Below are 23,731 nucleotides of genomic sequence, written 5' to 3' on the forward strand. Positions count from 1 at the left end.
GATCCTGATGTAATAATCATGGGAGGAGGAAAGAACAGATGTATCACTGAGCCCATTTTTCAGAGGAAAAAAATCGGAGGTGAACTGTCTTTTCCCAGATCCAAAAGGGAAGTTACGTGTCAGGGCCGGGTCCCCAACTCGGGTCATCTGCCCCAAGGCTGGAGCTCTTTCCAACCCCAGTTCTTCTCCCATGGTGGCAAAGAGAACACGGGATGACTAAGGAGAAGCAGGGGCCTTTATTGGGGTCTGGCAGACGTGGTGGAGGTGGGGATGGAATCCCAGGCCAGGGCCTAGGAAAAGGCAGAAAAGAGGCAACGGGGCCCTAGGAACAGGAACCCAGGCCTCCCTGCCTCCACCCTGCAGCCCCTCCCCCACCCCAAATTCCTGACTCCAGCCTCCCCCTGCCTCTGGAAACACAGAGCACCAAGAATGGACAAGCAGGACCCGCCGGGGTCACAGCTTGGAGTGGAGTGCAGGATCCAGGCTTCCATCTGCCCCCCGTGGGAGATCTGGGGGGTTCAATGCACCCTTCTCCACAAGGATAAAGTGGGAATGCTCCTTCTGTCCCCCAGAACAGAGCAAACTCTTTTCTCTGTGATGGGGGAGAGGTGTCTCCTTTTCTCTGTGATGGGGTTTGGGCCTCTATGCAGGACCTGGGAAGAGGCTGGAGGTGACACCCTCAGAGGAGCTTCTAGACCCCACCTTTGCACTTGCAGGGTGTCCACTTTTCCTTCCCAACAACTCTGATGAGCGGCTCAGAGCCTGGGCAGGGGCAACTGGCGGGCCAGCGGGGATCTGCTCCAAAGACATCTGCGGGTTTCAGAGTGAGGGTTTCCCCACCACCAAACTCATCCATATGTACACAGGGCAGCCCCACCGGCCGCAGGGGGACAGCGGCCAGGGCTAGTAGGAGTAGCCACCCTTAGGGCCAAAGGGCTGGGCAGGGCCGGCCAGCTCTGGGAGGTAGGCAGGGCTCTCGTCCAAGTGGGACAAAGGGACTGTGTCCTCCTCACTGACTGGCCGGTCAAACTCGGCCTTGAGAGCTGGACGCTGATTGTCCGGGAAGGCCAGGGAGAAGAGGGCCTCGGGCTCACACACGAACTTGTACACGTAGCGCTCACCAGCCACCTGTGGGAAGAAAGGGGCTGGGTCAGCCTAGAGCTCCCTCCGGGTCAGCATGTGAGTTGCGGGGGGAGGGGTCGCAGCCCTGCACCAGGTCCCGGCAGACGTGTGCCTGGGGCGCACCTCTCTTCCAGGCCTGCCCCTCCGAGAAGCCGACTCCCCGCATAGTTCATGTTCTCCAATCTCAGTGGCTCCACACTTGGGGCTTTTCACTTCCTGGTTAGCACTTTTTTGGGAGAGGGAAATCTTGTCCACGATTTCTCATTCCCTCTGACCAGTTCATCAGCTGCTCCCACAAACTTGCCAGGAAATGTTCTCCCGCTCCCATCATCTTCCCACCGCCACTGTCCCTCGGCCTCCCGGCCCTGGGCCCCTCACCTTCTGCATGATGCCTTTTTCATAGTAGTACCGGAGCGAGCGGCTCAGTTTGTCGTAATTCATGGCCGGCCGGTTCTTCTGGATGCCCCAGAGCCTGGCAACCTGGGGACAACGGGACAGAGGTTTGGGAGGGTGGTGCTGGCTCAGCAGATAAAAATGGGGGGCAGGTCAGACAGAGCACCTGAGATTCTTAGTGCAAAACAGTAAGCTGGCCCTGCAGACCAAGCAGCAGCCCAGAGACGCAGGTTTGACCAGAATTCAGGTCAGGTCAGGCATGTGCCACATCCCCAGATTCTATGATCTCCAGGCCCCAGACACATTGGGAGGAGAGGTGGGGACATGGGGAGGCCCACCTCCTCAGGCTCTATTAGTTTGAACTCCATCCCCCGGCCAGTCCAAGCGATGAAGTGGGCATTTGTTGGGTCATCCAGCAGGGCCACCAGGAATTGCCATAGTTGCAAGGCGCCCCGGCGCTGGTAGGGGGGTCCCTCTCGGAAGGCTCCGACCCCTTCCTGCTTGATGTCACCTGGGGAACACAGAAAGCTGGTGTCAGGTGTGTGGCTCTTGCTCCAAGTAACCCTTTCTCCCCTCCCCAGTGGTGCTGTGATCCTCGGGGGGGCGCACAGAAGGCATGGGTAAGATCCTGACCCTTTCATAAATAGTCACTTCTCTGACCTTCAAATTTCTCAGGGACAACGCAGACATCATCTGGGAATGGTCGCAGAGGTTTCTCATAGCCATAACCTTGAGGAAAAAGTTGGGGGTCACTCAGATATGGGGGGCTTATTGATATGAGCCTCCAGAGAGTCCAGAGGGACTCCTGCACAGGAACCCCTCCTCCAGCTTGGAGGGCTTGGCAGAGAGGAGGGGGCTGCCTTACCCATGGCCCCATCACCTGGAGAGTGCCCGGAGAAACCCTCTGTGTGAAGGTACATTGATGTGCATCCAGGGACATCTGGGAGAGGAGGGGAGAGAAGACAGGATGATGTTACAGGGGGCTACAATGGGGACAGCCGTCCTACCCACATTCGAGAACTTCCTCCTGCCAGCCTGCATTCTGGTTCTTTTCCCAGCTGCATGCCAACCACCAAATCCCAAGACAAGTTCACCCAGAGGGAGTGTAAGGGTTGAAACTCTCAGCTTGAAGTCTGGGCCAGAGGGCATGGCCGGCAGCAGCTGGGCCGGGCAAACTGTTGCACAAGGCCCAAGATTCCAGGGAACAGCTGTTTCCTGTGAGTTTAGGGGGAGGAGGGAAGGGAGGGATGAACCTCCGGGGAAAGGGTTCAGTGTCCATGCCTAACACTCCCTTGGAATGGGCTAACCTCCGGTCAGCAGGTCGGGTTCCTAGCCCCGAGAGAGAGAGAGAGAGAGAGAGAGAGAGAGAGAGAGAGAGAGTGTGTGTGTGTGTGTGTGTGTGTGTGTGTGTGTGTGTGTGTGTGTTTAGGGAGGGAGGAAAGGGAGGACAGGGACTGGGGAAAGACCAGCAGGTAGGTAGGGAAGGAAAGAGAGAGGAAGGGAGGTGGAGAGCAAGAGCACGCCAGAATGCATCTGTATCTGGGGACAAGGCAGTGGGCACTGGGCCGTGTTTTTTCATTTCTGATAGCGGAGCACATTCACTCCCATTTCATTCCACTTCCCGGGATGGAAATATCCCTACTCTACCTGGAGGAGGCGGTTGTGTGAAGCCTCCGTTCAAGTCCCAGCCCCTTCCCGCCCTCCCCCACCTCCACTCCCACCTATGAATGAGATGGTGAAACCTGACACCTCCGGGAGGAGGCGGGAGGGTGGGCTCATTCATGCCTCCATTTTGTGAATGGAATTCCTGACTCCATTGAGAGGAAGCTGAAGGGGGAGGGGCAGGAGTTCAAGGGCATGTAACCAGATCTCCTCCGGTCTACATCCTTTGAAGGTCAGCAGCCGGAGCGTTTCCCTCCTCCTTCCTCCACCTCACTGCCAGGCGAGACTCAGCCCAGGTTTGAGGAGAGGCGTGCCTTTCTGGTTCTCACTGGGGCAGCTCTGGGTGGTGGTGGGGGGAGGTGTGGTTCATCCCCCTACCCCTGAAAGCCTGGACATTAGGAAAAGGGAAATTTGAAAGCTCTAGCCAGCTCTGAGCCTACTCTAACCTCAGTATTTTTTTCTCACACAAGCTTGCAGATGAACTCCAATTTGGGGGATGATGGTGTAATAGAAACCCAGGTTTTCTGGGTCCCTCCTAAATGAGAATGGCCCTCCTGGGGACTTGGGGCTTTGAACTCTAGCTGTTTATGAACGTGGCTGAGAGCATCTCAGTCCTGTGCACAGCCAGGTGGAACTAGCAGTCCTACTTGGGTACCCAGCTCCATCAACCCGGAGGTCGGAAGAGTCACCCCGCGTTCCACTTGGGAACTCTGAGCCCGGCTCTTTGCGGGTTCGCATTTCTCTTCTCTCAAATCCGTGTATACGTTTAAGCTTCTGTGGGGGCTGGGACATCCTATCCATCTCTGTGTCCTCCAGCTCCACACGCTCATGCTCCTGGCCCAGCACTTGGGTCTCGGTAAGGTAATTATAACCTCAAACACTTGAAGAGAAACAGGAAGAAATGCCTCAACTTTCCCAGGAAGTCACAAGCTGCCTGAGGGCAAGGACTCGGTGGTTGGGTGGGTTGGGTGTAGGCACTGGTAACCGGGTGTGGGGGGTGGTAAAACACTGGGGAGACATTCTGAGTTTCATGGAACTGTTCATTTGATCACATGGCGCCCTTGCTGGCAATCCCCGCCAAACTCCTCCACCAGCCCTGCCCCGGGAGCACGTCTTACCTGAGTCGTAGGCGAAGTCCGTCTGCTCCTGTTTGATCACCACCCCCGCCCCTGGGTACCTGTGCCCGCTGATGCCACCCTGGCCCACTGGCGGCTGGCCGGCCTGTTCGTACAGGGGGTCAAGGTATTCCTGCTTGAAGCTCTGCTGGGGGTAGGGTGGGCAAGGCTCCGACAGCTGGTGTGGGTAGGGGGCCGAGAGGGGCTCCCGGCCCCCTCCCTGGGAGGATGTGAAGGGGTGGCAAATATCCAAGGGTTGCTGGAAGACAGAGCTGGGTGTGGTAGGAGGGGAGAAGAGATTAACTTGAGCGAGCCTTTCTGGTCCTTGCAAAGTGGGCTCTGGTTTCTGTGCACCAGGACGGGGGTCGGGGGTAGGGTGTCGACATCACCCCTTCCCTGCCTCCCCCCCACACTAGGTCTCTTAAGGGTAGGTGGAGAACACTCAGGGATGGAGGTAGAACTGGTGAGGTCCAGGCCCACAGGTTCTGTGCGTCTCCTGGCCTCCTCCTTACCTAGGCTCCCCGACGTACCCGTGGCCAGGGTGGGGCTGGGAGGTGCTGGAGGACCTCAGGAAACTCCGTTGTTCTGCCCGGGGGAAGGGCTGCAGGGGCGACTGTCCGGGGGCACCGGGGGCAGGGGACTTGATGGCGATTTGTCTAGGGGGGTCATAGGCACTGGGGTTGAGGGGGAGACAGGGGTGAGGGGGCAGAGAAGCTGGGCGAGCATCTTTGAACCCTTTATCCCCAGGGAAGTGAGTCACAGGGATCAGGGGAGGAGGACTGAGTAGGAGTAGGGGGTGCTGGGGAAGGCCCAGCTTGACATGCGATCTGGGGCCCCAAGAGAACTCATTTCTCCTTTTGTGAATCCTGAGAAGCCTCTCCGCCTCTCCCCTGGGTGGGCCAGTGACTTCCTCCGGTGGAGAGGCTCTGCCCAGCCCTGAGACCCCTGCTGCGTGCTTCCTCAGAGGAAATCCTGAGCCATGGGGCTCCCTAACAGGGGCTCAGCAATCCTTTCTGTGGTCTATGTTGCAGTTCATCTGCTGCCTTTGGCCCTCCTTCCTCCATCCCTGCCCTTCACCAGGGCCACGCTGGGGCTCACCTGGAATAAAGGCACTGCTCGCCATGGTGGTAGGGGAGTGGCAGCTTCCTGCCGCAGGACAGGGCGGGGTCTGTGCGGGGACTCTGAGGCTCCTTCTTGATCCTGGTGGGGGGGCTGTGGAAGGCTACTGCAGGGGTGGGGTGGTGGGGGGCAGAACAAGGCCAGAGCAGGTCAGAAGAGGCCAGCCGAACTCCCGACACCTTCTGCTCTTGGAGGGCCAGCTGGGTGACCCGCGCAGGCTCAGCCCCTCTCTGGGTCTCAGTTTTCAGAGAATCATGGTCAGACAGTCTTAAGGACAGTTTGGCTGTTGACACCATGTCTAGTTTTATACGTTGGGCTGAGGTCCAATATTAACCAAAGAAATGGTCCAAAATCCAACACTTAATACAACCACCCCAAAAAACACCTTTGTAGGAGGACAGAGCACCTCCAACGTTAGGCCTGTGGTTTGCCTGAGTGCCCTGGAAAATTCCAAGGGAGAGAAATGTTTTCTTATTTGGTGCTATAAAGAACCTTTCTTTTTCTGGTGGAGGTTGGATAGGATCCCACTTGCATGTCAGCTGACTAACATTAAACACATGGTCCTCATTCTCTGGGAAGAACACTGGAGTCTCCCGTGTTCCCTGCTGGGTCTGCAAACCCCAGCCACCAGGCTGCAAAGTCTGCGGACCAGATTTGCTTCCAAGTCTGCAAATGTGAGGGTCTGTCTTCCTGTGTGGGGCTTGTTCTGTTATCTGCCGCTTTCCATTATATGTGCCCTGTTTCATTTTATTGAAGACAGTTGAGAAACTGGAGTATCCAACAGTAAAGCAGGGCTTCTCGACAGTGCATTATTGACCTTTGAGCCACACCATTTTTGTTGTGGGGGGCCGTCTTGAGGACTATTGGGTGTTTAGCAGCATCTCTGGTCTCTCTACCCGCTAGATGCCCGTAGCACCCCACTCTCAGTTGTGACAACCAAAAACATCTGCAGACATTGCCCCGTGTCTCCTGAGGGCGGGGCCAAATTGCTCCTGGGTGCATGAAAGTAATGGAGAAAGGTAGAATAGGACCCTGCTGGACTGGTCCAAGCCCCTCAATTTTGGAAACTGGGAAATGGAGGATCAGAGAGGTGAAGTATCCATTCGCAGGTCACACAGCTAGCTGGGCTGGAGGAAGCCCGGATTTGGACCAAGGTCTTCACCTCCCAGTTACCGTCTTGGGTCTTGGAGTCCAAACCCAAGAATGGGGAGCCCTGTTCTTCTCCCTTTTCTTTAGGAGGGAACAAGTTGATCTTTTGTGATTCTCTATCCCCTATGACTCATTTCCTGCCCTCCCCTACCCCCACTCCCTTGACCCAGGGCCCTCCACTCACAGTTTTCTGAATGGAAATCAGGAACAAACTGCTCATCACTGTCCGGTACCTGGGCTGCAGAGAGACAGGGCAGAGGTGAGGCTGGGTGCCCCCCACCAACGGCAGCACCTCCCATTATTATTGCAGGGAGACACCATTATTGCAGCCTTGCAGATTAGCACCAGCCCAAGGGGGAAAAAGAGCCTTCCTAGGACAGAAGGCAACCGCACCCCAGGTCCTAGTGCCCTCCATCTCTAGGCTCCATTAAGACCCTGGAAGACCCTGGAAGGCTGCAAGTTCCCAGAACCTGTCTGAGCAGATTCCAGAGTCTTTTCCTAGATGCTTTGTATTTATTCCCTCCATTTTCCTGAAGGGAAGGCAGCCCTGCCCCTCTCAGAGCTCCCAAGCAGTCAGACCAGGGAGGGGCAGGCATTGCAGGAACATCCTTATGGACCTGAAATAACATGGGGAGACTCTGCATCTGGACTGGGCCCAGGAATCTGTGTTTTACAGCCTCCTGGGTGAAATCTAGAACCTGGGAAAGAAGATGGAATAGAGGAAAGGAGGTGGTTCAAGAGAGGTGCATAGGAGGACTGTGGGAGAGAAAGTGGCTGGGGACACGGGCAGGTCACTTTGCCTCACGTCTTCAGCAGGCAGCCAAAGAGAAAGGTTTCTGAGCTTGGAGGTCTGAGAAGCCCTCCCAGGGTTCCAGTGTGGGCGAAGCTGGGGTTGGGGATTGGGCAGCAATAGAACAGCAGTTCACCCATGACCTTCAACCTGGATATTGGAATTAAAGCTGGAGCTTTAATTTCTAGTTCTTACCCTGGCATCTCCAACACCTTCAGGTGGGCATATAGCGGGGTCCCTCCCTCCAGAATAGTCAAAGCAGAGATGGGAAGGGGTAGACACCAAGAAGAACTTCCTGATAGTCCAGGGAGAGAGTGCCTCAATGGTGAAGTGGTGGTGGAAGCCAAGAAGATTGATCTCAGAGTGGACAAGGGGGAAACTGATGGAGAAAACAGCCAGATGGAGAATGGCTGGGAAGGACAAAGGGCAGGAGGAGACGGCCTCAGTTTGTCACTTCCTCAGAGGCCTTCTCGGACCATCCACAATGAAGTGGTCTCTCTCGGCTCCCCATCGCATCCCTTGTTTATTTTTGCCCTAGCATGTATGGCTACCCAGCCGGAGGCATTGGCTGCATTTATTTGCATCTCTTTCATTTATTTACATTTATGTGTTTGTTGTCCACCTTCTCTACCTGAAAGTGAAGCTCATTGAGGGCAGGGGCTTGCTTTATCTGTCTTCATGATTCCCAGCCTCCAGAAAACAGGGTCTGGCTAAGAATAGACACTTACTGCTTTATTTGTTGACTATGTGAATAAATATACCTCGATCCCATCCCCAGTTGGTGGGAGCTGGCACTGTGGACTTGGGAGCAAGAGTGGCAAAGATCCTAACCAATCAGCTCTTCCCTCTCCCTGATGACCTCCCCCTCCCCCCACAACATAGGACAACTTTAATAGAGGCAGGTGCTCTCCAGAGGGAGCACATCTCACAAGGGATGCTTTAGGCTGTTATCAATTGCTTGGCAGGAGGATTTTTCACCAACTTGCTTTGAATATCAGATGTACCAAGTATCTTAAGATATGTTTATAGATAGTTGACATCTTTAAAAAATGTTTTTTAATGTTTATATTTTGAGAGAGAAAAAGAGCAAACAGGGAAGGGGCAGAGGGAGAGGGAGACACAGAATCCGAAGCAGGCTCCAGGCTCTGAGCTGTCAGCCCAGAGCCTGACATGGGGCTCGAACCCATGAGCCGTGAGATCATGACCTGAGCCAAAGTTGGATGCTTAACCGACTGAGCCACCCAGGTGCCCCTAGATAGCTGACATCTTGACAGAAGGATTGGATTGAAGGGTTTAAGAATCAGAAGCCACCAGCAGCTGAAGAACTCAGAAGTCAGCAGGAAACTATTCCAAAGTGATCAAATAAATGGGTAGGACATGCAAAACACACAGGCAGGGTGTATCAGTTCAGGAGCACCGCTAAGGCACAAAGGCCAACCATCTGCAAACTGACCCAAACCAAGAATCCCCAGGGCAATGTTAAAAGTACATATTCCGGGGGCGCCTGCATGGCTCTGTCCCTAGAGCATCTGACTCTTGATTTTGGCTCAGTTCATGATCCCAGGGTTGTGGGATCAAGTTCCGCGTTGGGTTCCCCACTGAGTGTAGAGGCTTCTTGAGATTCTCTCTCTCTCTCCCTCTGCCCCGCATTCCTGTTCTATCTCAAATAAATACAATGAAAAAAGAAAAAGAAAAAAAGAGTACCCAGTCCCGGGGCTCCTGGCTGAAGCAAGGGTGGAGCATGCAACTCTTGGTCTGGAGGTGGTAAGTTTGAGCCCCATGTTGGGTATAAAGTTTACTGAAACACATACACACACTCCCGGTCCCCACCCTGGAGAATCTAGTTCCATAGGCAGGGGTTGAAGCCCAGGCACCCGTACTTTTAACAAGCACCCCTGGTGGCCCTTAAGAATGGGCAAGTTTGTGGGGCACCTCACCTTCTCGGGAGATAGAGCCCCTTTTTGAGTGTCTACACTTGAGTATAGAGCCTGCTTGAGATTCTCTCCCTTCCCCCATCCCCTGCTTCCCCCGCCACCACGCTCACGCTCTCGCTCTCTCTGTCAAAGAAAAAAAAAAAAAGAGCAAGGCAGGTTTGGGAAACACTAGATAAAGGGAAGGGGCAAAACTTGCCCAAGTTCATCCCGGATGTGCCCTCTGGCCCAGCCACCAGCGATACCCCCAAAGTCAACAGTATGGGGGTGTGGAGCAGGATAAGCGACATTCCCATCCCTGCTACCTAGGCAAGGAGGGTCCCGAGGGCAGGGGAGCTGCAGAGCATGGGGGAGGCTGACGCATTCTGGGCCCCCTTTGGGGCTTCATTAACTGCCAGTTTCCACTGAGGTAATGGGCTGGGGGCATCTCCTGGTGGCGTCACAAGCCACAGACCAGTTCACATGACTCTAGAGAGCCCTAGGGGTCATCTTGCCTTTCCTCCCACCTCAGGCCCGAAGGTTTGACCTGAACCCCCTCCTTCCACAGCTGTCCCAGGGGAGGCCCCTCCCCCCCAGCACACAGCCCATACCCCAAAAGAGATGCCACCCTCTTCCCAAGGCCAGGAGAAATCGGCCAAAGCAAAAATGGGCTGTGGTGTAAACCCCAGTCTCTTCTTGGCTCCTCCCCAGAACACTGGCTTCTCGAACCAAAGGGATAGGAGAGGGCCTCAATCAGAGACTGTCCACAGGGATAGAAATAGGCACAGTCACCCTGAGCCCTGAGTTCCTAGAGAGCAGGAGAATTTCTCATTACCGTATTTGGTCTTGCGTATATGCCATTTTATTTATTTGTTGACTCGGCTGAGTTTTGGCTGCCAAGCTGGTGTGCCAGGGTCTACCCCTAACTCCATCCTGGCACGGAGGTGGAGTCTATCTGCTCGGGAACATGGCAGATGATTACGGAGAGGATGGAAAAAGTGCCACACCAGCATAATGGCAGAGAGAGAGAATTTTAGGCATCGTCCCTCCAATATGGGGGTCAGTAGACGAAAAGGGGCTTGGGCACCTCCCAGGCTGGGCTCCAAGAGAACCCGGTTAAAACAGCCCAGCAGCTTAAGCTCACCCCAGGTTAGCCACCTACCTACACCATATACGCCCCGTCACCTTCTCCCCTTCCTGGGGCGCAATCACAGAGTGAAGGGGCCTCTTTAGGAGTTCCAGGAGAAGAGGGGGGAGGCATTCTCTGGGGCTTCTGCTCCACTGTGTCACCACTGGCTTTGTCGCTCACCCTTACCCTGCCCCCACCCTGGTAGCCTCTGCACTGGAAGGAACCAGTTCTCTATCTATGGAGGGACATTTGTCCCCAAGAGCCTTCTGGAAGGGGAGGAGACAGAAAGATGTAGAAGGAGGCATTGTAGCTAGGAAAACCTGAAGGAGGGGATTAACCCCATCTTGCTCCACAGACGTGCTGAGGTATCAGCGTGCATACACAGATTCACACACACCCTAAGTCCTTTTACTCTACGGCAGCACACGGGTGAAACACATCCTCCGTGCACACCCTTCACACACTAGGGTCTCTCTTTGGACTTGCAAAAATGAAGGGGGAAAACCAAAGGGCAAAGGGACCGGAGAACTTGGAGGAAGATTTGGGACCCGTAAACCTTCTGAAAAGAGGAGGACAGACCCACCCCTTTAAGAATCTCATAAAAGCTATGGATCTTCTCTTCCTAGAAAAATCCACATTGCTTTGTGTATGGTGCACCCCTAACAATTTTACCCACCATATCAGAGGACTTAAGGACCCCCACAACCTACCCACACAGATGCTGAGAATCCACAGACTACATTATAGACCCCAGCCTTATACAAAGGACATACATAACCCAGCCTCAACATTCCTTACTACCAAATAGAACAAAGTCATTGTCCCTGAGGGTTCCCGAAGGCTCCCGACAAGCCCAGAAAGGAACCTTCCACCAGAAGCAGCACATTTTTTACCATAACCAGACACAGCTTGGGCTCTGCCTGCCGGAACCTGGGTTTCCCTGCAGCAGCCTGATCCTTTTTCTAGCAACTCAACAGATACCAGGCGCCCCAAAAACAGACACACCCTCTTAGCCTTATTTCACCGCCCCCCCTCCCCGCTACTGTCTAGAAAAACCTCAAACCCAAAGAGGCAGAGCCCCACTCACTCTCACCCCTAAATAATTCCGGATGCCAGCGTGAACCCACAACCACATCCTCATGGACCCAACCTGGCACCTCCTGAATTTTTCACAGCCCCACCCACACTACTAGGACTCACTGCTTCTCTCCAAATTGGGGGCTTTAAAAAAAATCCAACTTGTGAGGGGGAGGTTAGGCTCCAGGCCCCACTCCTCCTGACGCACCCTACCACTGGCAAGTTTCCAAAGAAGCTAGACCCCTCCCTACCACCCCAAAGCTCCCCCTGGGCTTCGGGAGTCACTGACCTGGCGGGAAGAGGCAGGAGAGAAGGCTGGGGTGGTGCTGGGATGGTGCAGGGGGACAAGGCCCCGGCAGCTGCATCTGTCTCCGCAGAGAGAGTGAGAAGGAGCGAGTGGCCTCAGCATCCCCCTCTCAGGCCTGGCCATCCATCGCCAACTGGGAGCCTGAACTGCTCCCTCAGAAGGAAGGAGAGGGAACCAAGGAGATCCCCACCCCCACCTCCCCACCCACTGGATTGAAACGTACAGGGACTCCCAGGGCAGCAGCACGGGAACACACACACTCGCCCTCACGCTGACACATGCACCATCTCTAGACCCCCACCACCAAGGGGTGGGGCTTCCAAGGTTGAGAGAACGTTTTCCTTCCCTTCCCATTCCAGAACCAGGCACAAATGGACCCGCTGCTGCCAAAATGCCAACCTCTGAGCCTACCCCTACATCACAGCCCTGGGAGCTGCCCACTGTGGCGAGCACAGGGACCCTCCGAAGACAGACAAGAAGCCTGGCATAGCCAGACAGAAATCAGGCATTGGGAAAGGAAGTCTTTGAGAGACCGTGGAAACGGACACCCCTGCGTTCTTCAGCTCCAGCCCAGCTTCGGAACCTTGGGAGGAGGATGGGCCAACTGGGCATACTCTGGTTGTAACTCAGGGCTGGGCACGTGGGGCTTGCAGTTGGAGAAGATGTGTGTAACGGCCCAGATCCCTCTAGCACCCATGCAGCCATTCGGCCACAAATTCTACAAAACGTCTTGAGTGTTTCCTCCGTGCTAAATAGTCGTTTCGCTAATACACGTATTTTTGGGGTACCATGGTAGTCAAGACAGACAGTGTCACTCCAAGGATCCAGTCAGGGGTCTTTCCCTTTTATCTCAAACTTTTAAAGATGGTTCCAGAGGAGCTGGGTTTAAGCCTAAAAAAAATCACCGAAGATACCCAGGTGGAAGGATGGCAAGATCTTAAAGCAAAGGGCTTAGAAAGGGGTTCCCAGTGGCAGTGTTTTCTCGGTTTTCAGAGGGTTAAAATAAAAGGACCCTAAGATGGGGGTATTAACCCTTCCCTTTCAGAGACTGTGTAAACACCATAAGCCTTCTACCTGCCACCCCACCAGCGACACCCTGAGGCCCCACCAAAACGCACCAGTGGATCCAACCACAAAACACTCAGAACACACCGCCCTACCCGGATAAAGCCCAGCTCCTGGCCCCTCCCCAGGCAACTTGTAGCTAACCCCTCGGCAAACACCGTAGCCAAAGCAGGGGGAATTTGCCTAGGGCAGAGGTATTCAGGAGGGAAGGAGGAGGGAGGATCACACACCATCAGAATTACAATCAGGGCTGTTTGGGGGGAAGCCCTGAGCAATCTCCGCCAAAGTGCTGCAAAAAAGAATTATTTAAACTTTTGTTGTGCTTTTGGCTCAGACAGTAAATTGTTTAGCACTGGGGGTTGGAAAAGGAGAAACCAAGGGAGGTGAAAATCAATGTTTTGGCAACTCCAGAACACAGGTTACAAAAATGAATTGCTCTTTCTCCTCGTCCTCCTGTCGCTTAGGTGCTCCCCCCGACACCCCCCCCCCCAGCACACCAACACACACCTTGGCCTGGTGTCTGCTGCCAAACAAACTTTGCAAATGAAAATTTCAACCAGGAAAATGGGCCTGGGGCCAAGTTCCATTCAAATAAGCAAATACCCCACACAATGGTCTGATTCATCCCCAGGCCTAGTTACACAAGCCTGGCTCAGGGCAGAGAAAATAAATATCAATATAAGTGTCCACACTGGGCGCTGGGGAAAGCGGGGAGTAGGAATTGAAGACGGGGGAGGGGGTGCTTGGAGAGCTCCTTGAGGCTGGTAGAGAGAAGTGGGTTAGGTTGGAATACCAATTCCAGAGAATCCCTCACCCCAATAATAGAAAAAAAGTCACAAAACTACTCACCTTCAGCGAGCCACGTCTCCTGGAAGTGGCTGAGATCCTGGAAGAGATCTGAGGGGGTGAATAATGGAATTGGAGAAGGTGAGGTGGAGGTGATGGCGAGAGGGGAGGGAACACTAGCAAGCCGGGTGGCCCTCCCCCCTTGGTGGTAAGTGTCCAAGAATGATCAGAGTCCCTTGGAGGGGACTCTTGGGAAACGAGGGGGCTCCACGATTGGCCCTCGGGGTGTGTGAGGTGGGGAGGGTTACGATTTGTCTCTCCGGCTCTTTACCTTCGGAGTCGTGGGGTGGCAGGGAACCCGGGTCCATGAGCTTCCCCTGCGGGACCATCAGCGCTTCGCGCAAGCTCCCATTTCCGGGCGATTTCTGCGGGGAGGGGGAAGAATGCCCCCGAGTCACCCCGAGGCCCCTGGGGCTGGGGGGCGGGGCTGGGGTCCCGGGGTGACACAGGGGCCGGTCGGCGCTGGACCCCCTTGGGGCCGCGGGGAAGGGGCTGTGGGGCGGGGTGCAGGGAGGGGGGCGGGCGTGGAGGCCGGCGCGGCGCTCACGCTGCAGAAGGTGTAGGGCACTTGCTGGTCCAAGTATCCGCCTTTCATCCTCCGCTCCATCCGGCCGCTCCCTCCGGCCGCACGGCCAGGGCCCCGCGCGGGGGCAGAGACCTGGGGGCGGGGGGGCTGCGTTCGCACACCGTCCTGGGAAGGCATTGGGGTGGGGGTGGGTAAGGGCAGCAGGGAGGGGCAGTCCCGAGGCTCTGGGTCCGACAGCAAAACTTCTCCGACTCACTCAGGCGATGGGGAGGTTTCCGCCTGCCGAGCTGAGCTCCGCCACCACACCCCCTCCCTCAAAAGGAGGTCCCACCTGCTCCTGGGAGCCGGGCTCGGCGTTTCGGCTGCTTTCTGCAGCCCTGCTCTGCCCAAGCTCGGTTACATAAGACGTGTGTGTGTGTGTGTGTGTGTGTGTGTGTGTGTGTGTGTGTGTGTATGTGTGCGTGTGTGTGTGTGTGTGTGTGTGTGTGTGTGCGCGCGCGCGCGCTCGCGCTCGGAGCAGCGGGTGAGGCGCTCACCATTCGCACGCCCACAACTCCCGCGCCCCCTCCAACCCGGAATCCCAGCGCCTCCCACCCCCTTGCCCTAGAATCAGCGGAGGCGGCGGTTAAAGAGTGCAGCGTGTGTTGGCGACGAGGCGAGGAGTCACAGACGCTCTCCCTCCCTCCCCCTCCCGCAGCCTCACCTAAGGCCGGGGCGTCCGGGTTGGAGCCCCGGGGGGTCGAGAGCTCGCCCCGGGGCCTCACCGAGGGCCGCGGGGCTAGGCTGGAGCTAGGCAGCCCCGGCCCTGGGTCCCCCGCACACCCGCTAGTTTTCCCGGCGCCGCCGACAGTTGTGAGCCCGGGGGAGCCGCTGATTGGTGCATTTCCTTTGCCTCGGCCTCGGCTCTCTCACCAACCCCCACCCCCCCAACCCCGTTCCCTTTGTTTCATTGACTTTTGTGAATGAAACCCCAGGGTCGGGCACGCCCGCCAATCCGGAGACTCGCCCGGCCGAGCCGTGCGGGGCGGAGTTTCCCAGACGCGGGGCCCAATCAGGATGCAGGGGCTGGCTCCCGGCTTCATTCACGGCCCGGGCTCCCATTCATAAAAAAATAAACTCCTCAGCGGCCGGAGTTCATTCATAAAGAGCCGAGAGAAAGGGAGCGAAGCGGAGGACCCGAAGGCTTCACAGCAGGGTTCCGCGGTGTCCCAGGGCGTGAGGCTCGGCGAGCTCCTCGGGATGGCCCGGCAGGCGTCTGCACACGTCTCTGCATCTGCGTGTACGTGGGAGTGTGAACATGCCTGTGTGTGCGCCCTGCAGGGAGGCGAGCGGACATGTGCCCAGAGGAACAGTAATAACGAGCATTTATGAAGCACTCCGCTTCCACGTGCTCACTTCATTCCCATAATCTGGCGAAGCGATTCTATTGTTTCCACTTTACAGAGATTGAGAATGAAAACTCAGTGAGGGTGGTGACTTGGCCTCGGTCACTCAGTGCAGCTGGGGCTTACAGCCCCCAATCCCCACCTTCGCCTGTACAGCGTTTTGAGACCACCGTTAAATGAGTTAAAGCTTTGTGACAACAGCTGATACACAGTAGGCCCTCAATAAATGTAAGTTACCACGGAATCCGGGCTTTTCCTCAAGGGTCTGCTCTGCTGAGCTGTTCTGTGACCCACTTTCTGTTGACTGCAGCAGAAACCAGAGGTCGCAAGCGTGGACTTTGGAGAGTGCAGTTCCCTTAGAGCTACCTTTCCCCTTATCCTGAGAGCAAACCTAGAGTTTTAGGGAGAAAAGCCTCAAGACATCTGATGACCTGGGGGTAGGACTGGTTTCAGTTTAGCCAAAAAGCTGGCTATAGTCTCTGTTCCTTAATCATTCACCAATTCATTCAATAAACCTTTATTGTGCCAGACACAATTCCGGGTGCCAGGGAGGCAGCTGTGACAGACACTCCTGATTAAGAGCTGGGCTGTTTAGGCTATAGCCCTGGGGGTACACAGGACTTGAAGCCACCCAGGCCTTCTTTCTGAGAAAATCTCTGGGTTTACAGAGCATACATTCCTTTAAGGAGTGCCTGAGGGGGGGGCACCTGGGTGGCTCAGTTGGTTAAGTATCTGACTTTGGCTCAGGTCATGATCTCACGGTTTGGGAGTTTGAGCCCCACATCAGGCTCTGTGCTGACAGCTCCAAGCCTGGAGCCTGTTTCAGATTCTGGGTCTCCCTCTCTCCCTGCCCCTTCCTTGCTCATGCTCCGTCTCTCTCTCTCTCTCTGTCTCTCTCTCTCTCTCTCAAAAAATATATTAATGTTAATGTTAAAAAATGTTAATAAAATATAAACATTTTTTAAAAATTAAAAAAAAAGGAGTGCCTGTTTTTGCCCCCTGCCTATTTGTGATATATTCAAGAGACTAGCTGAACCCCAGGCCAGTTGGGTCTGCTTTCAAAATTCATCTTACCTGGGGGACTTAGCTGGTTCAGTAGGTAGAGCATGAAGCTCTTGATCTCTGGGTTGGGAGTTTGAGCCCCACGTTGGCAGTAGGGTTTCTTTAAAACAAACCACAAAATTCATCTAATTTAACACCTACGTTACAGGTGAGGCAATAGAGTTTCAGAGAAAGGAGTGATACCTGTAAGCTCTTTCGGCTGGTCAGGGTTAGAACTCAGACTAGCACGCCAAACCTCTAGCACCTAGGGCTACTTATTTTATTTAGTACTCATTCCAGGAGATCATTGTGGGCAAATGAAAATAAACTTCTCTCTGTTTTCTCCAAGCAACTATTCCCAGGTCCTGAGGAGGTCTCATCAGGCTCTTAAAATCCTCTCCCAGCCTGCTTCATGCTTGTGAGAGTCCCGTGAAATACTGGTTCAGGGAATAGGTGCAATCAAGACCAAACTAATCGAGCTGAGCAGGAACCCTGCCAAAGAAGGAGAGACAAGCCCAAGCAAATCCCAGCTTTGGGCTGGATGGAACCAGCTTAGGGAGGAGTTTGTGTCTTAGGGCCTAAAGCAGTGGGGGAGGAGGACGACGGAGGATTCTTCCTGGAAGGCAGCTCTGATGGAGTCTCTATGACAATGAAGAAGATTCCTGTGGGTCCCAGAGCAGGCACTCCAGGCAGGGGCTCTCTGAGGGGGGCTCTCTGGTTCTGAGCTCTTGCATTTCTCTGGAAGGTCCCGTGCTCTCTGGAGAGTGAGTGTGTTCTTTCTGTTCCCCATCTGGGGTCCCGGCTGAGAGCCATCCCCACCCCCCTGCCCTTCCTCTGGCTCTGGCTTAGCAGGCTGACTTAGTGAGAGGAAATACCACTGCTGTTGTCACTGTTGTCGCCTGGCTTGTTTCAACACCCAGGCTCCGAACAGTGACAACTCCAAGGGGAGCATTCGAGTCTCTTCCAGGGCTTAAGATAGTTCGGGAAAGGAAGGAATAGAGGGGCTGGAGGTTTCTGTTGGAAATCACATCACCATAAGCAATGTTTCCTGGGCATGTCCAGTGCTTGACCTGCATTAACTCTACAACCTTCACAGTGCTCCTGTGAGGTGCCTTCTCCCTTTTACAAATGAGGAATTTGAGACCTTGCAAACGCACATCGACACAAAGGGTCTACTCCACAGACCGAGGACACTGAAAACAGATTCTTTGTCACAGAGACTATGCTTTGGGGAACACACAACAGGCTGGTGGGAGGACTCTCCGGAGCCAGGACACAGACACGTGAACACACTCAGTTGAAGGATGTTCACAGTCCCCTCTTGGGGGGACAAAGCACCACATGCTCCCTGGAACGCCCCCAACACGCCTTGGGAGGGGGTTGCCCAGGTAAATGTTTCTTTCTCTGACCTGTTTCCCAGGAGTGTAAGTTATAAAAGTTCAGTGTGGGTTTTTTAGATCTGCAGATGTTCATATACATGCAGCCGGGGCTTGTTCCGAGAGCTGGGCTGAACCCTGAATGAGAAGAGAGGCACTTGGCTCAGACCCGGAAGCCCCAGAGCCGTCAGAGAAGCCAGGGCATTCAGAGAATGTCGTGGGGGGTTGGGGGGGTTGCCGCTGGGTGATCTGTTCAGCCTGACTGTCAGGGGTGGACACAAATGTTATCAAAGGCCTGGCTTCCTCAGTGTTTGGAAGAGCTCCGTTAGAGTCTCACGGGCATAAGGGGTGGACCTCAGAAGGTAACCCAGGGAGACAGCTCTGTAAGGCCAGATGGATGAGATAAACAGGTCAACGGGTGTCCCATGTCCCTTTAGTGTCTCCCAGACTCGAGCCATCACCAGGGGGAATGAACCAGAGAACAAAGGCAGGCAGTAGGAGTGGGGAGTCATGGCGTCTTCCCCACAGGCTGGTGGGTCAGGACCACCAAAAACAAAATACCACTCGTGGGCATCCTTGTGTCCTTGATTCACATTTCTCCTGCGCTCACATTGATCCCTCCAAAGCACAGGGGTTCTAAAGCCGTGGTCCGTGGACACGCCACCCACCCAGGCCGGCTAGCTGCGTGGGTGTGTGGGGGCACTTTGCTGAGAGGGGCCATGGCTTTCAGCAGGGTCCTCAAAGAGCAGGTCTCTGGTTCCCCCACCTCCTCCACCTCCAGGTTAAGAGCCACCTGGGGTACCTGGGTAGCTCAGTTGATTCAGTATCTTACTTTGGCTCAGGTCATTATCTCATGGTTCGTGTGTTCGAGCTCAGGTCAGACTCTCTGATCTCAGCGCAGAATCCGCTCCAGATCTCTCTCTGCCCTTCCCTGCTCCCTCATGCTTGCACACACACACACACACACACTCTCTCTCTCTCTCTCTCTCTCTCTCTCAGAAATAAACATAAAAAAAACCATTGTGTTAATGTCTTTCATTGTAGATATCTTTACAAATATCTTGTCAATATATGTTACCTTAAAAATGGTTGAGGGGCACCTGGGGGCTCAGTCAGTTAAGCATCTGACTTTGACTCAGGTCATGATCTCAAGATTTGTGGATTTGAGCTCCGAGTCCGGCTCAGAGCCAGGATTCTGTGTCTCCCTCTCTCTCTGCCCCTCCCCTGCTCACACTCTGTCTCTGTCTCTCTCAAAAATAAAGATTAAGAAAAAAAATAGAAGGTGATCAACGCCAGCCTGAAGTCTGGAATCTGAGGTGGGAGGTTCCAGGTCTCCGGGACCCTCATCTGAGTGTGGCAGCTGCGATATTCTCAGGAGTAGAGGGATGGACACAGTGACCTCCTTGGGGCCAAGCCAATCCCTGGGAGGAACTGATTTTAGGATTCCTCCTGGGAAGCCGCGTTTTGAAGCAGCTGTATAAGAACTTGTCAGAAACCCAATGAATCGTATTTAAATGTATTTTCAAGTAAGCTCGACGCTTTACACCCAATGTGGGGTTCAAGCTCACAACCCTGAGATCAAGGGTCATGTGCTCTACTGACTGAGCCACTCAGGCGCCCCTAGCATTTCAATATTTTATTATTATTTTCTAACTTTTTAATAATCATTTTAAATTATTATTTATTTGTGAGAGAGCGCGCATACACACACACATAGGCGAGCAGGGGAGGGAGGGACAGAGTGGGAGACAAAGGATCCGAAGCAGGCTCTGCACTGGCGGTAAAGAGCCTCATGCAGGGCTTGAATTCACAAGATCATGACCTGAGCCCAAGTGGGACCCTTAACTGCTTAACCGACTGAGCCCTCCTGGGGCTCCTAGCATTTCAATATTTTTAAACAAGGCTGAATACACATGTGCTCCTTTCATCTGGAATATTATCCCAAGAAGAAAGCTTGAGCCTAATACTGGGAAGAGTCTGAAGGCCCAAGAGAGACCAAGGGTACCCTTAGGAGAGTAATGTTTATTTTTAGAGGTGCTGGTACTTCAGCTTTTCCTATTTGATCCCTGCGGCCGTTTGGGACTCCCCTGGCATGCAGAACCTTCCTTGTCCTGTTCTGTCTCTTCCCCCATTAACTTAGCTTTCAACCCTCTACTTACAGGCTGAATGCCCCAGCTCAAGTTCAGGCCCTGTCTGAGAGCTTCAGGAAAGATTTTTTTTTTCTTCTTTTGATTTCTACTCCGCTTTTTGTCACAGAGAGACAAACAGACAAATGTCAGCACCCTGAAGGATTAGAATGGAAATGGTGCCAGTTGAGCAGAGTCCAGAAAGCTCCCCTTTTTAATTACGTGCAGACTTGAATTATGAATGGTCCCAGCTCCTGCTGGGCGGGGCTCTACCAAAGGAAGGCAGTTTCTCCTCTGAAAGATTAAACATCGTTTATTTCACTTAGTCTCTCTCAGAGTGTCTATATTTGCTCTTTGTCATCAGGAATAATGGGCAACCGAGGGGATGCCCCAAATCCTTAAGGCGTGGCAAGAAGCCTGGGTCCTCGACTCATTCTGGACTGTTTTGGGGGGTTAGAGTGGAAGGGATCCCCGGTTTTATTGCTGAGTGTTCTTATTTTCCGAAACCGAAACTCTTCGGTTGCCCCCAGCCCCTGGCCGCCCCTGAGGCATCCTATGGCTTCACTGTGACTCAGGGAGCTCCTGCTGTAGATTTACTTTTCCTGTTGATCCTCGTCTGTCCCGCCAGCCGGTGACCGCAGCCCAGATTTATCTGGCAATTTACAGTCACATTTGTTAATTTACGGTCTGGGACCACGGAGTCCAGAGCCCAGGAAATGACCCTCTCTCTGGGTGAAGCCAGGCTTTCTTCTCTCTTGGTGGGAACAAAGTGCCTGGGTGGAGAAACTATGTGGCGAGAGGAAGGACGGTAGGGGGGCGCCTGCTGAGAAGACACAATACCTGACGGGGGGGCGGGGGGGGGGTCCAGACATTCAGAATTCCGATTTGAATTTCTAAAATATGGTGTTTGCACACACGCCTTACACTTTATTGTTTTCCTAAGCCTTCTCAGACATGTTATCTTACCTTTGCCCAGCACTCCTTGCAATTGGTATTTTTAGGTCCATTTTAGAGTCGAGCACTTTAAAGTTCAGAGAGCGATTCGCTTTTGTCATCAGGGGTGGGGGCCAAACTCCTAGCTCCCGATTTCCATCCAAGCTCCACCCAGCTCCAAGAGCAGCTACCGCGTCTGAGAAGAGAGAGAAGACTGGAGACAAAAGCAAGTAGTTCTTAGCAGCAGGTCCCTAGTCCTCCGCACCCTGACCCCACCTGACCCTCCCCTCCCTGACATTTCCGTTTTATGTTCTCCCCTCCCCTCCCCTCCCACGAGTCCCATGGTCCTGAAAAGAAATACCTATTAGGGTCTTGTTAATTGTGGATCTTCTTAGGGGGTGGTTCGGCATTTTCTTAAATTGCGCATCAGACATGAATGTCTCCTGCAAAGGGAAAACTGATGGGGGGGGGTAGCATTTTGCTCCCTAGAAATTGAGAATGTAAAGTATATTTAATTAAAATGATAAATCTGATTTTCAGTTTTGTTTTTACTACTGCTTAAAACTAATCTATTTTATGCATGTTTGCAGAGGCTGCAGTCATCAAATCAGAGAATATTAGAGCTGCGAGGCACCTGGAGATCTTTCTGGGCCAAACCCTTCATTTTATAGACAAAGAAACCAAGTCCCAGATTGGCGAAGGGTCCCCTGAAGTCCCAGTGATGTGTGAGGGGCTGGTTCTCGGAGGCTCCTCCTTCTTCTGTTTCCATTTACTGGTGGATCTCAAGGGCAGGAATCATTTGTGGGGCTCCTCTCTCTTTAAATCTCCGTCCCCCCAGCCCTCCCCCTCCCTGTGCAAACTCCTGCTGGGAGGGACTTGGCCTCTCTGGAGCCCCTTTCCCCTGCCTCCCTAGCTGGTACCCGGTCTCATCTCTGCCCACTTCCCTCCTTCTCCCTTTTCTGACTTCCTCATTCTGCATGAATTTCATTTGGTGAGGTTTTAACTTGGTTCTCTGTATTTTTCCATCTGCATTACTACAAGGCAGTGACCAGACCCTTGTGGGGTTTTTGTGTGTGTGTGTGTGTGTGTGTGTGTGTGTGTGTGTGTCCCAGGTACATCTTCAGAGTTGAAAACAGAAGCTATTGAATTCTGTTGTTTTCTCCTAAAATGAGGTTGTAAACATTGTAAAGCATTTATTTATTTCTTTGAATAGGTAAGACATCCATATGGTACAAAATCCCAAAGACATAATATCCTCTGGTGGGATTTAAAAAAGTTTTTTTTAATGTTTTTATTTATTTTTGAGACAGAGAGAGAGACAGAGCACAAGTGGGGGAGGGGCAGAGAGAGAGGGAGACACAGACTCCAAAGCAGGCTCCAGGCTCTGAGCTGTCAGCACAGGGCCTGATGTGGGGCTCGAACCTGTGAACTGTGAGATTATGGTCTGAGCCGAAGTCGTCGGACGCTTAACCTAACCACCTGAGCCACCCAGGTGCCCTTCTCTGGTGAGATTTTATCATCACTGTCCTGGCAAACCATTTTGCCTTCCTAGAGGTGGCCAACGTGTTCACTTTCTTGTGTGTTCTTGGTGACCCGGATCACACAGATATAGACATATGGCAAATACAGACCTCACACACATACATTAATCTCCTCTCCTTTGTTTGCGCAAGTGGTGTGGAATTGTGAGTACGGAGGCCTGAGTGTGTCACCAGCCAAAAGAACTTCATCCCCACAGAGCCTGGCCCAGCCAGAGAAACAGTAGTGTGTGTGCATCAGGACCAGAACTTCTGGGGGTCACTCCGTGTATTGTTCGGATACAAGGCTTGTGTCCCTTGTCCCACCTGCCAAACAGTTAAAAATACAACCAATAGAAAGCAGGGAATAATTTAGAGGCAGTTCAGACAAGATTGGATTTTTATTCTGACCACTAATACCAAAGCATAAAAGAAAAAAATGAGGGGTGGCTGGGTGGCTCAATCGGTTAAGTGTCCGACTTCAGTCCAGGTCATGATCTCATGGCTTATGGGTTCGAGCCCTGCATCGGGCTCTGTGCTGACAGCCCAGAGCCTGGAGCCTGCTTCACATTCTGTGTCTCCCTCCTTCCCTGCCTCTCCCCTACTCGCACTCTATCTCTCTCTCAGAAATAAATAAACATTAAGAATTAAAAAGAAAACATAAAGGGAAAATATGTGGCCCGTCTGTTTTGCTGGAGCCCTAGGCACAGTCAGGGACTGACTCTGGGGTTACCGGCATGGGCAAGAGATAAGCCCAGATCCAAATCCTGGTTGTGCCTCTGACTGGCTTCGTCATCTGCGTGAGTCAAGGAATCTCTTTGAACCTCAGTATCCTCATCTGTACAATGGGGATATTAAGATCTCCCTTGGCTCTTGATTTCAATGACCTTATATGAGTGTGAGGCCTAGAGATAATGTGTAGTAAATGCCAAGTTCACAGGATAAGCCATTTTCCAGTCTCTCCTTGTATGTCTGTGCACATTCCTGCCTGTGCGCGCGCACACGGGGCCGCCCCCTTTTCCTACACCCTCACTCCACTGCCTCCTCCACTTCGGGCTCTCTGGGCATGGGCTGATGTTGGATAGGCAGCACGTCCTGTGGGCTAGCTTTGGGGTCAAGGACCCTGGTGGTGGGTGGTGGGTG

The 23,731-nt window shown here is 53.5% G+C and overlaps 1 protein-coding gene across 7 annotated transcripts; it reads right to left on the reverse strand.

Moving 5' to 3' along the window:
* Positions 1 to 217: 217 nt before the first annotated feature.
* ETV4 (ETS variant 4) lies at positions 218 to 15,076 on the reverse strand. Of its 7 annotated transcripts, none has more exons than XM_029926895.1 (13): positions 14,914 to 15,076; positions 14,232 to 14,342; positions 13,956 to 14,049; positions 13,688 to 13,735; positions 6,745 to 6,798; positions 5,391 to 5,517; positions 4,805 to 4,966; positions 4,296 to 4,564; positions 2,381 to 2,455; positions 2,176 to 2,244; positions 1,854 to 2,026; positions 1,501 to 1,602; positions 218 to 1,128 (listed from the first exon to the last, which is right to left on the reverse strand). In XM_029926895.1, the coding sequence occupies exons 2-13, from the start codon at positions 14,289 to 14,291 to the stop codon at positions 904 to 906; spliced, it is 1,458 nt and encodes a 485-aa protein (XP_029782755.1). In that variant the 5' UTR covers positions 14,292 to 14,342; positions 14,914 to 15,076; the 3' UTR covers positions 218 to 903. The 7 variants fall into 7 exon arrangements, with proteins under 7 accessions (XP_029782755.1, XP_029782754.1, XP_029782757.1 ...); XM_029926894.1 differs by having other exon boundaries at positions 14,232 to 14,375; XM_029926897.1 differs by lacking the exon at positions 14,914 to 15,076 and adding an exon at positions 14,467 to 14,632 and having other exon boundaries at positions 4,805 to 4,948.
* Positions 15,077 to 23,731: the final 8,655 nt, after the last annotated feature.

The sequence above is a fragment of the Suricata suricatta genome, chromosome 17 (genome assembly GCF_006229205.1).
Source record: "Suricata suricatta isolate VVHF042 chromosome 17, meerkat_22Aug2017_6uvM2_HiC, whole genome shotgun sequence".
Taxonomy (NCBI): domain Eukaryota; kingdom Metazoa; phylum Chordata; class Mammalia; order Carnivora; family Herpestidae; genus Suricata; species Suricata suricatta.